The sequence below is a fragment of the Vitis vinifera genome, chromosome 18 (assembly GCF_030704535.1).
Source record: "Vitis vinifera cultivar Pinot Noir 40024 chromosome 18, ASM3070453v1".
Classification (NCBI taxonomy): Eukaryota; Viridiplantae; Streptophyta; class Magnoliopsida; order Vitales; family Vitaceae; genus Vitis; species Vitis vinifera.
This window is the reverse complement of record NC_081822.1, coordinates 19,533,293-19,550,737: the sequence shown is the minus strand read 5'-3', so window position 1 is coordinate 19,550,737 and position 17,445 is coordinate 19,533,293. Positions and strand designations below refer to the sequence as shown.

Below are 17,445 nucleotides of genomic sequence, written 5' to 3'. Positions count from 1 at the left end.
TAACTTTTTCACATATTAAAAATTGCTCATATCTCCTATATATAAAAAATATTTTTATAAATTTTTCCTTCCCTAACATACTCTTTCTCATATTAAAAAAAATATTTTCATGCATTACATATTTCTTTGATATTTTTAATATATATAATTTTTTCCTTATTAATTATCCTAAACTCTAAACCATCTATTTTTCTCTAAACATTCTTTTTCCATATTTCTTTAATATATAACATTCTTTATATATATATATATATATATATATATATATATATATATATATAATTTATTTATTAATTACTTTGGAACTTTATTTACTTTTTTTTTAAATCTAAACTTTGTCTTTTCATATTTCATTAATACATTATTCTTTTTAATTCTAATAAAATTTCAATTCAATGTAAATTTTATAATATTATAAAAAATTTAGAATTAAGTGATTCTTAGAAATGTTTTTAACCTAAAAAGTGTTTTTCAAAAAAAATATATCTAAGACCCTATTTGGTAACTATTTTCGAAAATAGTTTTTAAAAAACAATTTTTGAGAATGTTTTTGTAGAAAATAAAATTGTTTGAAAACTTGAAATGTTTTCAACCTACTTTTAATATTATTAATATGTTTTAAAAATAATTTTTATATCTAATTTTTTTATTTTAAATCATTCTACATATTTGTATAGTTATTTTTTAAAACAACCCCCCACAAAACAAGCGAAAACAAATATAAAACAACTAAAAGATGTAATATGAAAACACCTATTTTTCTATTATGGGAGTCAAATGTGTTTTTTCTGATTTTTATTTCTAAAAGAACACGAAATAAAAAATCTCAAAACAAAATGTTTATAATATATAGATTTGGGGATTATGTTGTCCTCTTAAACCAAACATTAGATAGAAAATTGTAAAGGTTGAAGTTGAATAGGTAAAATAGTACATTAATAAGATGTTTCGTAAGAACAACTCAGTTAATTATTAGTTTATAATATACTATTTTCTTTCTTTCTTTCTTTCTTTTTTGGAAAATAATTTTTTAACTTTGAATTGAATTTTTAAAATTTTAATCCAATAGATTTTGGAGAATGAAAAGATTTAAACGAAGAAGAAGAGGGTAACAATAGTGTGTTTTCATATATTAATAATAACAACAACAAAAAAACTAAACAAAAAACATCCCATTGAAAGAATAACATAATCAAAGTTATTATTTATAAACTTTATTGATATTATAGATTGATTTTATTCATATTATACTCATATGCAGCATATGATCAACAATAACAATGACAAACATGATGACCACCAGATAATTTTTTGCACAAGCCGCCCTTTGAACATTCTGTGATACAATATGTCCAACATTTTCCACCATTTGGATCATCATCTTTGCCAGGAGCACAATGTCCAAGTTCTAGGTGATCTTTGCAACACCTTCCATCTTGTTAACTAACCACTTCCTTGCAAACTGAAAACATGAATAGCAAAACTCATCAATATGATATGCATTATAATCAATTGACTTATTAGTGTCATTCCTAAAATTTGTTACATAATTTCTAGAACTTCTTTTCTACAAATGCGCATGCATATATACATCATCAATTATTAAAAAATATTTATTTTAATACAATTTTGTTTTCTAGGTAAAATTAATATGAAATATATCTTCACTGAATAATTATATCTAATGGAAATCATATGAAAATTATTCAATAAACGGAATCTACAATTTTGAAATCAAAGATTTAAAAATCATTCTATTATAATATTAAAAAGCCTAAACTTACAATTAAAATAATGGAAGTTTGAAAGATGGATAAAAGAAAAATTATTTATATAAGTGGTATATATAAAAACCAACCTAGGGACAATATGACAACCATTGTAAGGAAAAATGACCCAAAACTCCTTGATTTGGCCATCTCTTTCACCTTAAAATTTTGGTTGTAGTTTTTCACTAAAATTTGAGTGTGAAACCAATGAAAAACTTGAAAGAAAGATGAAGAGAAAACAACTAAAAAGAGAGAAGTTTTTTGAAAATTATTCTCACATCTCTTTTTTTCTTATAGGTGATTCTCTATTTACATGTATTGAACATTAGCTAATAATATTAAAACTAACTATAATTAATTACAATTGTATATGGTTTAATATAGTGAAAAATCTCAATTATAGGAAGACTTACAATAAGCAAATAATATCAATAAAAGGAAAGAGAAGACTAACCAAAAGAAATTCAATCTTAAAAAAAAAAAAATTAATTTCAATCAACTTTGTAAAGTCAATCAATCTCCTAATAAAATATTTGAATAAAAAGAGAATTAATTTTAATATTGAAAAAGGAAATACTTTATATGGTAATACGGGTTTCTCTTAATTGTCTATTTTAAATTCTAAAGTTTCTCCTTTTATGTTTCATTAATACATTATATTTTTAAATATAAAATAATTTTAATTCAATTTAAATTTTATAATATTGTCAAAATTTATAATAAGTCAGCTTAAATAATAAAGTCTTTCAACTTAAATAGTTAGATAAAACTATATTTTATCCAAAAAAATATTAAACAATATTGTAGACCCCCTTGTTTTAAACCAAGTGTATTGGTTCAATGATATGATTTTTATTAGTATTGCCTTCTTTTATTATTTTTATAAGTTGAAGCAAGGTGGCATTTCAAGGATGATCCCGGAGTGAGATTTAGTGAGGAGGGGGGACCTCCCTTTCGGCATGAAAGTAGCTACGAGAGATGGGATGTGCATCAAGTCAAGATGGCAGGGGCCATGCTGGTGGTGGTTGGGACTCCACAGATGCTGAGCAGGGAACAGGAGAGCAGGTGCGAGTTTTCCGGATCTGGGGGAAGAGAAAAGGATAGCTGAGAGGAAACAAAAAGGAGACAAAAAAAAAAAAAAAGGAAAAAAAAAGTGGGGGCAAGGAGAAAAAAAAAACACGCTGGGGAAACACCTTGCAGGAGGGCGATACAGGTATTCTGCCTACTAGCTGAGGATCTTTTTGTGTTCATCACATTCTATTATGCTTTCTAGCTAGCATGAGATGCTATCTCAGTTCTTAGAGACGAGTAGCTAAGATGCTTACTTTTTTTAGTATCTAATTTTGCTCACTCATATTTTGCATCTGATTTTCTGACTTATCCTTTAGACTCTGTTCTGCGTTTTTTTTCTTTTTTTTGTGAGTTGTTAGTCATGCCCATCTGGTTTTCTCTTAGAAATCTGTTTGGAATACATTTTTGACACACCTTCTGCATGTGAGCCCATGGATCGTTATATGAAATGATGCGTGTAAAGGGTCATTTTGTGTCTATTGCTTGTGCTCTGTTTTTGTTGTTCTCCCTTTGTCATTGGTGCTCGGCCATAGAGGGGATCAGACTTTCCATCTCAGCTTGAAGGAGTAAGAGGACCCAGGAGATATGCTCCCTGTCTGTGGGTACTAGAAAGGCCATGGCTACGCTCCACTCATTTCATCTGTAAATGAGACATCTAGCTTGTTTTGTACTGGTGACTCAAATCTATCCATAGAGGTGGCATTCTTCCGTCAACTAAACTTGAAACCCTTTTAAGAGAGACAAACCATGTCATTAGCTGTGGGTATGAAGACAAGACTGATTGGCAAGGAGATTGGAGGAGTTCATGGTTCTATGACAGAAAGTATTCCGACCGTGTTCAAGATGTATGCACGAGGTTGGACTTCAATGTATAGCCATAATGGGAGGTTCATTACGTCAATGCCATTGCTCATCCCCCTCATACCCATGTCAGCCACTTTCTACACCCTCTCACCATCATTTCTCTCACTAAACCATACCTCATACCCATTAAATCTTTCACGCTTTTACGCATATTTCCATTACGCCCCTGCCTACCACGTATCCACCATGCCCACGTCTTCATTCACTCCTCCTTACACCCATATCTCACCTCCCATGTGTGTCATCACCCTTCTTAGTCCCATACCCGTATTCCCACACCATGTACCCCTCATGAAGAATCCATGAAAGCTTCGGTTGATGGCGCTGATGTGGACATTGTGAGACTGTTTGGCACGCTACTTATCTGCTAAAGTGAATAAACCAGACCAGCGGCATGTTGAGCTTATAGAAGCTGTGATGAGGTCAGAGAAAATGCTCACACCCAGCCTGAACAAACCCACTTCGGATGCCGTCATTGAGACCTCCGGTAATGAAGCGTTAGAGTCCCAACCCATCTAAGGCGGTGATGAGTTTGAATGATTTAGCTTCCGTCCATGATGTAATGTAAATATCGGAGCTCTTTGATGGTTGATCAAGTGATGATTGTTTGCTCACTTTGCTGGGAAACTACCATAAGTCCCAGAGTGATGAATGTTCACTGGGTAACACGTTGCATGGCCATTTTGGCATGTAAGCTGTCAACACCACTCACCATTTTATCTATCTATTTATTTATTCCACCACTCACCACTTTATTTATCTATTTATTTATTCCTTCATGTTTCAATATTAAAGTTCAATTCTCCATAATTCCTATTTCCTAATTCAATTTATAATTTCCAAGATTCCATTGTTTTCATTCATTTATTTAATCTTTATTATTTCCAACATTACTATTATTTTATTTATTTATTTATTTTCCAAATTCCGTTTTTTTTTAAACAATATTTTTAAAATTTCCGTTTTCCAAATTTAATTTTCATCCTATCCTTAAACTAATTTTTCAGGTTTTCACTTTTCGAAATTCATTTCTCCGGCGTTCCGTCCTTAAATAATTCTTCAATTTTCCAATTCCCAAGTTCACTTCCCAATTTTTACAATTATTTACTTAATCATCATTATTATTATTCCATTTGTTTACCTATTCACTTATTCATTTATTTAAAATATCATTTCTAAATAACTCTTCAAATTTTCAATTTCAAAAATTCTACTATTCACGTTCATTGGCTTAACCATTATTTTTGTTATTATTATTATCATTCCATATTTATTTATTTATTTCTTTTAAAAATTCAAATCATTAAAGTTTAATTCTTGAAAAATCCGACTTTCAAATTTAATTTTCAATCTCAAATATTCCACTATTCACGTTCATTCGTTTAAATATTATTCTTATTATTATTATTATTATTCTATTAATTTATTTTACAAATTCCAATACTTAAAGTTCAATTTTTGAAAATTCCGTTTTCCAAATTTAATTTTCAATCTAAAAAATGTCACTATTCACATTTAGCTGTTTAATGATTATTTTCGTTATTATTATTATCCCGTTCATTTATTTATTCACTTATTCATATATTTAAAATCTCATCTCCAAATAATTTCTCAAAATTTCAATTTCTAAATTCAATCTCCAATCTCTAAAATTCTATTTTTTGCAATTATTTACCGAATCTCTATTATTTCATCATTATTATATTTATTAAAATTTCGTCTTTAAATAATTCTTCAAAATTTCGATTCCCAAATTTAGTTCTCTGAAATTTCAATTCCTTTCAAATTTAATTTCTAAAATTCTCATTCTTATATTTAATTTCTAAAAATCCAATTTTCAAATAATCCACATCCAATTTTCAAATAAATTTAAAAAATCCAATCTTCTCTCAAATAGTTTTAATTCTCCTCTGATTTTCAAAACGATCTACTGCTCCTCTTGATTTTAGTAGGCATGAATGAATTTTTCATAATTCCAGAATAATGGAATCTGTGATATTAATTCATGCAAAAATGAATGGGCTTTGGTGGGGGTCCAACATATGTGTTTTCCTCATGATTGATTGATTGTTTGATTGATTTAATGATTGTTTGATTGATTTAATTGTCATGCGTGCTTGATTTTACTCTACCCTATGACATGCTTGAAATTATTCTTTAATTATGCACTAACCTCACTTTTTGATAAAGCGCATTGTGGCTCGTCACCCAGGTACGTATTTATTCCCATTCCGATATTTCCATATACATGTTTTGATTCTCCTATGTGCATGATAGTTCCGGGTATTCATTGTTTTCCTCATCAATTGCTATGATTGCTTCATTTTATTAGTAGAGACCCGACTTTAGGGGCTTAGAGGGGTGCTACGGTCTTTACCGTACCTTCCCGATGAGTAACCTGACCCCCGAACCCTATCCGGTTTTTCACAGACCACCTTTTCCAAAATAAGGAGTCGCACTTAGGGTTTTTCTTTCTTATTTTGTTTACCCTTTAAAAATAAAACAAAAATAAGTGGCGACTCCAAATCATCTTTCTTAATAAAGAAATATCATTTTTCGAAAACAAAAATCGAGCTCGCCATTGAGTGGGAAAATCATGAGCCGAAATGCGGGGTCCACAAATATATAATTTGGTATATAGATAAAAGATTTTCAAATTTTCAAAATTGAAACCAAAGAGAACCTACTTAAGAAAATTATTTAACAAAATTTCAAATATAAAATTATAAAAATTCCGTTCTATTAAAAACATTTCATACTAAAACAAAAAACTTTTACATATATTGAGATAATGAAAAATAAATTAGGATAATAATTATATGAAAAAAAAATGAAGAGAAAAAAAATAAAAAAAGAAGGGAAAAGTAAGTTCGAATATTAAATAGGTCTTAACGAAGATTTTATTTTATTTAGTCTATTTTATGGAAATATTAATATATTATAATATAGTTTTCCTTTATTATAATAAAAAATATATTATAATAATTTAATTCAACTTTAATATTTCTTATACTTAAAATAAAAATATGGTAAATTCGATTAGATGGTAATTTTTCATTTTCCCCATATTTTATGTTAACACGTTTTAATAACAAAGACAAATAGGATAAGAATAAATGACTTGAAATACTTAAAATAAAAATATCATAAATATCGGTACATTGAAAGCTTAATTTTTTTTCATTTTTGTTTTATTTATTGCACCTTGAAATTTTAATTTATTGAAATTATTAAAAATATTTGGTTGACTGACATCTACAGGTAAAAAAATTTTGTGAAAAAACTCAACAAACATAATAGATGCTGTCAAAATTTAGATAAAATTTATTATTTTTATTTATAATTTTTTTAAAATTTTAATAATATATAAAATAACATTGTATTTTAAAGTTATTTTGTAAATGTAATTGATATAAATATTGTTATGAAAATAAATATTTATATGCATATATTAGTCTTAATATATAATTTATTATTTATCTTATCAAATTATTTTTAATTTATAAATATTAGAACTTTATTATTATTAATATTATTATTTATATTTTAATTTTTTTAAAATTATATTTTTAATATTTTAAAATAAAACATTCAAAATTAAAAAGATAAATATAAAAAATTTAAAAACGAAGTTAATTTTTTAGAATAAAATTAATAAGATAAAGTATGATATATTTACTATTAAAATTATAATTTATTTAATTCAAATACATGTGAAATAAATGGTGATACATATATGATTTTTTTTAATATTTATATTTTTTATATTTAATTATCATATAAATAATATAAAAAAAAGACTTATTAAAAAAAATTAGAATATTGATTTTTATATTTTTATTAATCAATTAAATATAATTTAAAATAAAATAATTAGAATTAGATTTTTTTTTTAATGATGAACCTTAACAAAATTAAATTAAATATATATTATGAAAGAGTATCATAGTCCAATGGTAACAGGGATTGAACCCAAGCCACGGTTTTGATTTAATAAAAATTAAGATGGATAATTAATAATTAATAATTATTTATATGGAGGAAAATTGTTCTCATGATTTGTTTCCTTTTATTTATTTATTTATTTATATATATCTATTAAATCTAAAACTCAAAAAGGCCACCCACTTCTCTCTCTCGAGGAAGCCCTTTTCTGAAGTTGCCCTCCCTATTTTCCTCTGTCACTCTCAATCCTTGCAGGTACTAATCTAACCATGTTATTATTATTATTTTTTTCAACCCCCATTTGATTCACACGAAAATACATCCCCCATTTAATTTCCGGGAAAATTCATCCTCGTTTGATTTCCGAGAAAATCTTCCTCTGCCACTCTCAATCCTCGCAGGTACTAATCTAATCATGTTATTATTATTATTATTATTATTATTATTGGAACCCCCATTTGATTCCCATGAAAATCCATCCCCCATTTGATTTCCGGGAAAATTCATCCTCGTTTGATATCCGAGAAAATCTTCCTCTGCCACTCTCAATCATCGCAGGTACTAATCTAATTATGTTGTTATTATTATTATTATTATTATTTGCAACCCCCATTTGATTCCCATGAAAATCCATCCCCCATTTGATTTCCGGGAAAATCCATCCTCATTTGATTTCCGAGAAAATCTTCCTCTACCACTCTCAATCCTCGCAGGAACTAATCTAATCATGTTATTATTATTATTATTATTATTATTATTATTGTTATTATTATTATTATTTTTGGAATCCCCATTTGATTCCCATGAAAATCCATCCCCCATTTGATTTCCGGGAAAATTCATCCTCGTTTGATTTCCGAGAAAATCCATGCAAAACCCCGAAAACCAAAAAAATTGCATTTTTTTTTCTCCCTCTGTTTTCTGGATCTGTTCTAGGGGTCTCTTTGCTTTTATGCAACTGGATTTAAATTTCACAACCCTAAATCCCCGGTTTTTGTGCTAGGCTGAAGAACACAACCTTGCCTGCAAATCATGATCAGATTAGCACATAGCATCTTATTTCTTTTTTTAAAAAAGAATTGGACAGATTTTGTATCTTGTGCGTGGTTGGACTGGGAGGAAATATCGGGAAATTTCCCGAAATATCGGTGAAGAGGAGCCAGAAATTTCGCCCAAAATTTTCGATATTTCTTTGCTTAAAATTATTATTTTTACAATAACACATACTTTTAAAATAGAATAATAAATATATTCTTTAGTGAAGAAAGATTTTAAGGTGCATTGTCCGAATTTTAGCAAATAAAATATAAGTTTTTAAAATTGTTGTTTATACCAAACTATTTTATTTTAAAAAATTAATTTAAAATTATATTTTAAAAAGATGGTTTTTAAAAATAAAAAATAAAAACCCTAGTTTTAAATTGAAATTAGAACCAAAACTCCTTATTGAGACTTATTCTAAACTAAATAATTTTTCATTTATATTTACATTTTGAGTTTGATAGTATTTGTTATATCTTATATTAGATAGAGGAAAAAAATTCAAATTCATATAAAATAAACTCCTTAACTATGTAGTGAGGGTAGAAGCTTTAGTTTCTATATTTGCTAACAAAATTAGATATTACATTTTTTTTGATAAGTTTTTTTATATCTTCTTTGGAAAAATATTTTGCATAATGATATGGATCATCAAATATGTTTGAAAATTTTACAAATTATTATGAAAGGTTAAAAATATTATCGTGCATATCAATAATAAATTTTATTGATATTATAGAGGCATTGTTGATATTATTTAAAGATAGAGTATATGCATCATCAATAATAACAATGATAAATAGGACCTTGCATAATTTTTTGCAAATACCCCCTTTTGAACATTCCGTTGTACAAAATGTCCAACATTTTTCCCCATTTGAATCATCATTTTTGCCAATAACACAATACCAAGTTCAGGATGATCTTTGCAATATCTTTCATCTTGTTAGCTAACAACTTTCTTACAAACTAAAAACATGAATAAGGAAAGCCATCAATATGTTAATGTGTATAGGAACCAATTTACAATTGCATTTGTGTTGAAGTTTGTTTTCTTGCCTTTTAGGCAAAAGATTTTAGAAATTATGAAACTGTGGACTCTGCATTTTGGTTCATGTGTTTTCCACTCAATAGCGAGCTCGATTTTTATTTCAAAAAAAATTATTTTATTTGTTAAGAAAATGGTTCGGAGTCGCCACTTATTTTTGTTTTATTTTTAAAAGGGCAAACAAAATAAGAAAGAAAAATCTAAGTATGACTCCTTAGTTTGGAAAAGGTGGTCTGTTAAAAATCGGATCAGGCTCGGGAGTCAGATTACTTATCGGGAAGGTACGGTAAAAATCGTAACACCCCTTTAAATCCCTAAAGTCGAGTCTCTACTCATAAAATGAAGCTGACATGACAGTCAATAAAAAAAATCAATGAATACCGAGATGATCACATGCTGAAAGTCAAAACATATATGGATGATGGTCAGAGTGAGAAAAGATGTGTACATGATCAGCAAACGGCAACACATTATCATAGAAGGGATTAGTGCATGGTAATGAACACAAAATATGTCATTCATATCACCAAACAAGAGGAATAGCCACCAATAGCACACATGATGTTTCATTCAAATTCATTCTTATTTTAAAGAAAATTTATTTGATGTTGGCTCCCACTAAAACCTAATTTATTTATGGGTGAATCAATTTCATAAATTCTATCACTTGGAATTACGAAAATAAACTCACACTTATTTTAAAACGTTTTAAAAACGAGGAAAATGTGGGAAAAAAAAAAGACTGAAGAGACAATGATAAACTATTTTATTGAAAATGAGATTTTGGAACCTAAAAAAATGATGTCCAAGGATGAAAAATTAGAATGATGAAATTATTTGAAAATTCGAAATTTAAAAAAATCATTTACAAGCTAGAGTTTAAGAAACTATTAAAATCAAAGATGAAGAATAAATAAATAAAAATAAGGACACAGGTGACCATGCACTCCATGCAGCAATGATGGGCTCATTCTGGAGGGATACCGTGCTTACTCACTGAAGGGTCATACCTCAACATTTACGATGAAGAAAAATCGAACCTGTCCCCATCCAAATTAGGAACAGCTGTTGACAGATTAGTAAAAGCTGAAGATGAATTATTAGGGTTCTGATGTGGGCTCCATCCTTCAACAAATATCCCAAAGTCTGATAATCAAAGAAGTGGCAGATGGCGTTGAATTCCTTCCCCTTGTATGTACCTTCCTTCAATCGTTTGTTCATTTTTGACGCCATAAGCTGCGCTAGGAACTTCTCTATTGCAATCTGAGATAATTGTACAGTCACCCAATTCTTGCTCGGGCAAATACTTGCGAACTTACTATCTGCTTCTGGAGCTGTGGATTTGAACAGATATCCCCACATAGGCAGGTCCCTTGTAACCACATATTTACTCTCGAGTTAGTATCAGTGGGTGGTCAACCTCATCAACCATAGGAATCTCCTCCACATCAGAAACAACATTATGGGATGTGTTAGGTACATCATTTTCCCCAGTTATGGGAACAGCAACCATATGGACCTCAGCAGCATCTGAAACAGCATTAGAGGACAGGTTAGACACAGCATTGTCCCTGCAAACAGGAACGGTATGCTCTTCCCTCATCCTTTCACCAGTATCATTGCTGACTGCTGCTGAAGCAACGGAATCAGTAACCATATCGACCTCTTCAACAACCATAACATTGTTAGATGATGGATTAGGCATGCCATTTTCCCTCCTAACAACAACATTGAACTCTTCTGTAGACCTTTCATTGACACCAATACCAGGAGCAACTGAAGTAGCACCATGATCATGTGACTGAAATGGAGTAGCACCTTGGGATGTGGAACTATTTGTGCGCCCAAAAACACCAACACCACTTGACGGCCACGCTGAAAGAGTAGCTCTAGTTGCTAAAGGAGGAACGACACCATTCTTTGTTCTTTTCCCTCTAGGTGGTTTATTTACTTCATGAACCAGCCTTTGTCGTGCTGCTTCCAACTCCTCAACCAATCCTCCTCTTCAATCTTAGGTCCTGCAACACTGCCATCAACAGAAGGGCCATCGTCGTCCAAGGCACCGACGCCGGCTTCAAGACCACCAGCACCCCAATACATCTTTCCAACAATGGGATTGCAGATGCTCTCCAGCTCCTTCATCTTGTCCTCAAACTCATCTGCTTCTGCAAGCTGGTTACCGTCCAACCATTGAATGGCGTGCTCAACAGCATCTTCAATTTTCTTCTTGTCTGCTGGAGGAAACTTGGTACTGATTTTCTCATCTTTGACAGTGTTCCTCACGTTGTAGGCGTAGTTCTCCAAAGCGTTCTTAGCCTCAACCTTCTTTTTGTGCTACTCGTCTTCAGACTTGTACTCCTCAGCCTCCTGGACCATATTATCAATCTCTTCCTTGGACAACCTTCCCTTGTCATTGGTAATAGTGATCTTGTTCTTTTGGCAGGTGGTCTTGTCCTCTGCCAGAGACATTCAAGATGCCATTGGCATCAATGTCAAAGCAAACAGTGATTTGAGGGACACCCCTGAGAGCAGGAGGAATGCCAGAGAGTTCGAATTTGCCCAACAAGTTATTGTCCCTGGTTCTTGTTCTCCCACCCTCATAAACCTGGATCAAGACACCAGGTTGGTAAAGTGGCAAACAGGTCTCTGATTGGCTCATTGTAGAAAATTTCAGCACGCTAACAGGTATTTTACATGTAAAACTACATGCAATGCATCCTCTTTTTCATCATTATCAAGTCCTGACAGTAGCCTCATTACGACCCGTAACTTCACTTTTCCTGCGTGTATATTCTGGTATTTCATCAATTTCTCAGCATTGCTCTCTTTCCTTTGTACTAGATTCCTTGCAAAATTCAGTAAAAGCCTCGAGAGCAATATTATCTCCACATAATAGGCATACCGAGTAGGGTAGGCATTGCAGACATTGCATTCCACGCTGATCTGTTCATTGATGGTTGTTTCATATGGACTAGAGAACTTCAGATGGGTGAAAGGAACTGGAGGACAAATTGAGACGAGGAGACAGTCCATCTTCACTTCTAAGCCATGGCTTAGAGTTAACCCACTTAAGAGCAGCCCAGCCATCATCATAGGCACAAGGCTATGGGTTTTCAGATGCTCGCCGATAATTCAGAGACATAATAACAGCATTGCATATGCCAACAAGGCGCCGACAAAGTGTGTCATATATTGCACTATTAGCAGAGGAAAGTGCAAAGCTCCATGTACGTGAGAAGATAGAAAACCAATAGGTGATGAAAGAGTGGCAAAACGGGTAACGGAAGGTGATAAGGGAAGTTGGTTTGGTGATGGGGCCAGCTGTGGCATTGGTTGTGATGGATAGGTGGGTTTGATGGATATTGGAAAGTGGGTGCATGCGTGAAGGGTCGAAGCAGCCAAGAGGGTAGTGTATGCTACCAAGGATGATTTACAGATTTCTTGGGTTTCAGAGATTGATGACAGAATAGAGCTTGCATTGGAACAAAGGCATGGAGGTTTAGAGAGAGAAGTGGGTAGATGAATGTGAAGGATGAGTGGTGCAGGAGATGGGTATGAGAAGGTTGAATAATGATAGCAAAGGACTTTGTGGGTATTAAGTGATGGAATGAAAACGGATGATGTGAGGTATGGTGACGTGCATGGGTTTTGTGAAGGCCATGTATAGCCATGCAAAGATGAGGAAGACGTCATCCACTCATGGCTGTAACAATCTCACAAATTCATCAGGTTCTTTAGCCAAGTATCTCCCACGTCCTCCACCATGGGGAACCAAGTCCAAATCCTGGTGCAGGACCTCCTCTTCCAAATATCTCAATAGACTACGCATACTGCCCCTCTGAAGCAACTAGCTTCATGAAAGTATTTAGCCTAGTTTCTAATTCAATTAGTGACCATTTGAATACCCCATCTTCAAGTACTTTCCCCTCTTCTGCAAAACTGTACCCTTGGAAAGATGGACTTTGTACCTCAGTCTTAGCTTTCACCTTCTCCTCAGCACTATCAAAAAGCTTAATCGTTTCTGTAGCATCCCAACCTGAGAGGTCTAATTTCTTAGCCAAAGCAAATGACTAATGAAGTTTTGCCATTTCAAATTGCTGTTGCCCCAAGGCCAGCAACCCCTCATAAAAGTCAGGCTTGATAAAAAAGGCCTCCTCATACTTCTCTTTGGCTATAGAATATTTTTCTCTGACCCAGTCATAAGCCACTTGAAGTTGGGTTGCCATTACATCTTTTGTAGCAGATTCATCCAAAGGAATGCGTTTCCTTGCTGTACACATATGAACATTCCCCCAATTGAAGAAAGCCAATGCAGCTACCTCCTGGAATTTTGGAGCATCCTTGTCAAACAGGCGTTGAGCCTCTTCGCTTGTCACTGTCTCCTCAAGAGCTTCAGAACAGAGCTCCATCCCAAGCTCATGTAGGTCAATGTGAGCATCTAGGTCAATACCAACATGGGTTCTGAACAGTTGCGTAAACCCAAAGAGCCAATCATCCATCTCCACTTCCTTGGACTCAGGGTCCTCCGAAGCTCCAGCTTTCTCCTTTGGAGCTTCCTTCTCTGTTTTTTCAAACTCTGTACCTGCAGTGTCCAGCACTGAATCACCTAGTGAAGTTAGAGCCGTTATCCTCTCCCTCAAGCCCCTCACTCTCAGGAGGCCTCTTCTCTGTTAACACTCTCAGCTGAACATCCAAACCCTGTTCTCGAAGTGACAGTATCTCATATCTGATGGGTAGGCAACAACTTTACCTTTGTTGAGGCTCGAATATGTATCCAGAATCATCAACAGTTGAAAGATGGCATTAATGCCCTGCTATGGCAGTCATTATTTCTGAGCAGAGCGACAAGCAACTCCATGAGCAAAGCAACATTATCTACTCAAATCCAGAAACCGGGCTCATATGAAAACCAATGACCATGCCAACCAAACCCTTATTTTCAGTCTAAATTAGTTTGAGTGACAATCATCTTCCAGATTAGGAGCAGCCAAAGCTTTCTCAGAGGGTGATACACAGTCCAAGGCATTTTCACAATTCAACACATGTGAGCACAAAAGTATGGGGAATGAAACAGATAAAACAGAGCAAGAACTCAAGAAGTTATCAGGCAAAACCTCGTTTCATGAGTGATGAACGAAATGCCAACTGGTGGGACGAGCAGTAAGCTTTTATGTATTTAATCAAACATCAAGCTCAAAGAAAGTAAACCATATCCCAGTCATTTGAGAGAGAAAACAAAGAAACCAGAGAAAGAACAGAGTAGAATGAACATAATAACAAAACCCATCAAACCATGCTTAAGATCAATGATGTGAAGAGAGGAAAATCAAGAAATACAAAGTGAAAATGCTCATAATGGTCATACCTGAGTCCTCAAGCGAAGATAATACGGCTTGCTTTCCACTCAAACTCTTTCCGGACACCTCTGGTTTTCTCCTCAAGGAACCAACCTGCAACTCCCTCCAAGAAAGAATCCCCCAGAAAAATATCACTCTCTGGTTCCTCGTTTTCTCAGCGTCCAGAACACCCTCCAGAAAACTCCTCTGCAAAATTCCCCCCTCAAGCTCCTCTTTCCTCCTCCAAAATATCAAAGAATCCCCCCCTCTCTTCCTAAACGGCAGCCCAAAAAAAAAAAAACAAACCTCCCCCCCCCCCCCCCCCCCCCCCGAAAAGCACCACCTATGCCAACCTGCAGCTGGCCTGCTACTCCCCAACTCCCCAATAGAAACGCTCCTTCAGACTCTCACTTTTTTTTAATATTCCCCTAGGTGTCAACCTTTCATTGGCTTATTCAAAACACTATTTGATTCACTAAAGGCCAATTACAAGCTGACACATGGTTCCTTGATATTGTGAACCTTTCAAAAATTAGCTGAAGAAAGTGAGCCCCAAATGGGGGTCTACAAATATGCCCCTCTTTGGTAGAGCTCACGAGTGTAAGGAATATGAACACTGGTTAACATAAACAAAATTATAAAAAATTTAGGACAAAAATTATACTAATATAGAGAACTTGAAACAAAATACAATACTTATAATAGCACATGCCAAAAAATATCAACAAAATAATCAATAAAAATGACAAATACATAAATGAGCAGAAAAACTTAGGCAAATGTCCATACATACAAAATGTAGAGTATAATGAACATATAACCTAAATAGGTAGAGAACTGAATAAAAGAAATGGATAAAATATTCAAATACCAAAATGATCACAAATATAATAGATATAAAACAAGATAAATCTAAGAAATCCTAAAAAGAACAAAATCATAATACAAATAAAGAGATGAGAAAGAAATAACTTACTTGAATATGGTCCTAAATCAATTCTGACTATGCAAACCTCCAAAGACAAACTCCAAGATACGAATACAATATATATATAAACGGACGACCCCAAAATAGATACATAGTAAGGAAAAACTTCCTCTCACCAACGATATACAATAAAGAAAGAAATAATCCTCAAGAAAAATAAGAGAACTCAAAAAAAAAAAAAAAAAGTAGCAACACCTCTTCTCTCTAAGGTTGTCTTCCTCCTTGCCTAGGGTTTCTATGCCCTTTAAATATAGTTTTCAAGACTTCCTCTCCAAGAAACCCCATGGGCCCACAACTTAATAAAGCCCAAAATGAGGACTAATAATCCAGGCCCAATTAAAATAAAAAATTCTAAGCTCACAACTTAAAACTAAATACCCACAACCCAATTAAAATAAAATAACCCGAGCCCACAACCCAATTAAAATAAAATAACCCAAGCCCAATTAAAATGAAACTAACCCAGGTACACAATTTAAAATTTAAATACCACAACCCAATTAAAATAAAATAACTCAAATCCAATTATAAGGAAATTTGAATATCAATTCATGCAAATTTTGGAAAAAAAATAAATTCAACCTCATACAATTTTCTAACAAATAAATAAATAAATATTAAAAAATAGAAAAAAATAAATAACTAATACAAAATAATAATAATAATGATATAGACACTAAACATTGTAATAAAAAATCAAATGCTAATTGTGGATCCTGCATTTTGCACGATGTGTTCCCACTCGATGGTAAACTTGCTTTTTATTTATTGAAAAATATGATTTTTAGAAAAAACTTGGAGTCGTCACTTATTTTTGTTTTATTATTTTTTTAAGGGAAAAAAAAATAAGAAAGAAAAATCCTAAGTGTGACTCCTGAAGGAAAAACAAATCTGTGAAAAACCAAAGTCAGGTTTGAGGATTAGGTTACCTATTAGGAAGGTACGGTAAAAGACTGTAGCACCTCTCTAAGTCCCTAAAAATGAGTCTCTACTAAATAAGATAAGACACGTAAGACAATTGATAAGGAAATCAATAAATATCAATGAAATGATCAAATAATAAAACGAATCATGTATGAAAATAATCAAAGTAGGAGTGAGATCGTATCTTAGTAGCAAATGCGCTATCATGAAACGGGATTAGTGCACAATAAATAATATAAAACATATCGCAAGTGTCACAAAACAAAGCGAGAAATCATCAATGGTAATTATGCACTTCACTCAAATCATTTTTAAAGAAAACATCATGGATGTTGGGCCCCACCAAAGCCCAATTTAATTTGCATGAATTAATCCCATAAATTCCATTATTTTAGAATTATGAAAATCATATTCATGGTTAATTAAAATCAAGAGAAACATAAAATTATTTGAAAATCA

The 17,445-nt window shown here is 32.4% G+C and overlaps 2 protein-coding genes and 1 pseudogene across 2 annotated transcripts in view; all 3 read right to left on the bottom strand.

Moving 5' to 3' along the window:
* Positions 1–10,874: 10,874 nt before the first annotated feature.
* Positions 10,875–12,792, bottom strand: LOC132253235 (heat shock 70 kDa protein 1-like; annotated as a pseudogene).
* Positions 12,048–17,445, bottom strand: part of LOC104878568 (protein CLMP1-like) — a 98,035-nt gene continuing 92,637 nt past the window's right edge. Inside the window, exon 3 of the mRNA XM_059734535.1 lies at positions 12,048–12,139. The gene's annotated coding sequence lies outside the window, so the exon portion shown is untranslated. The remainder of the gene's footprint in view (positions 12,140–17,445) is intronic.
* On the bottom strand, positions 12,409–12,825 carry LOC132253133 (ferritin-2, chloroplastic-like). Its single transcript, XM_059734536.1, has one exon. The coding sequence runs from the start codon at positions 12,823–12,825 to the stop codon at positions 12,409–12,411; it is 417 nt and encodes a 138-aa protein (XP_059590519.1).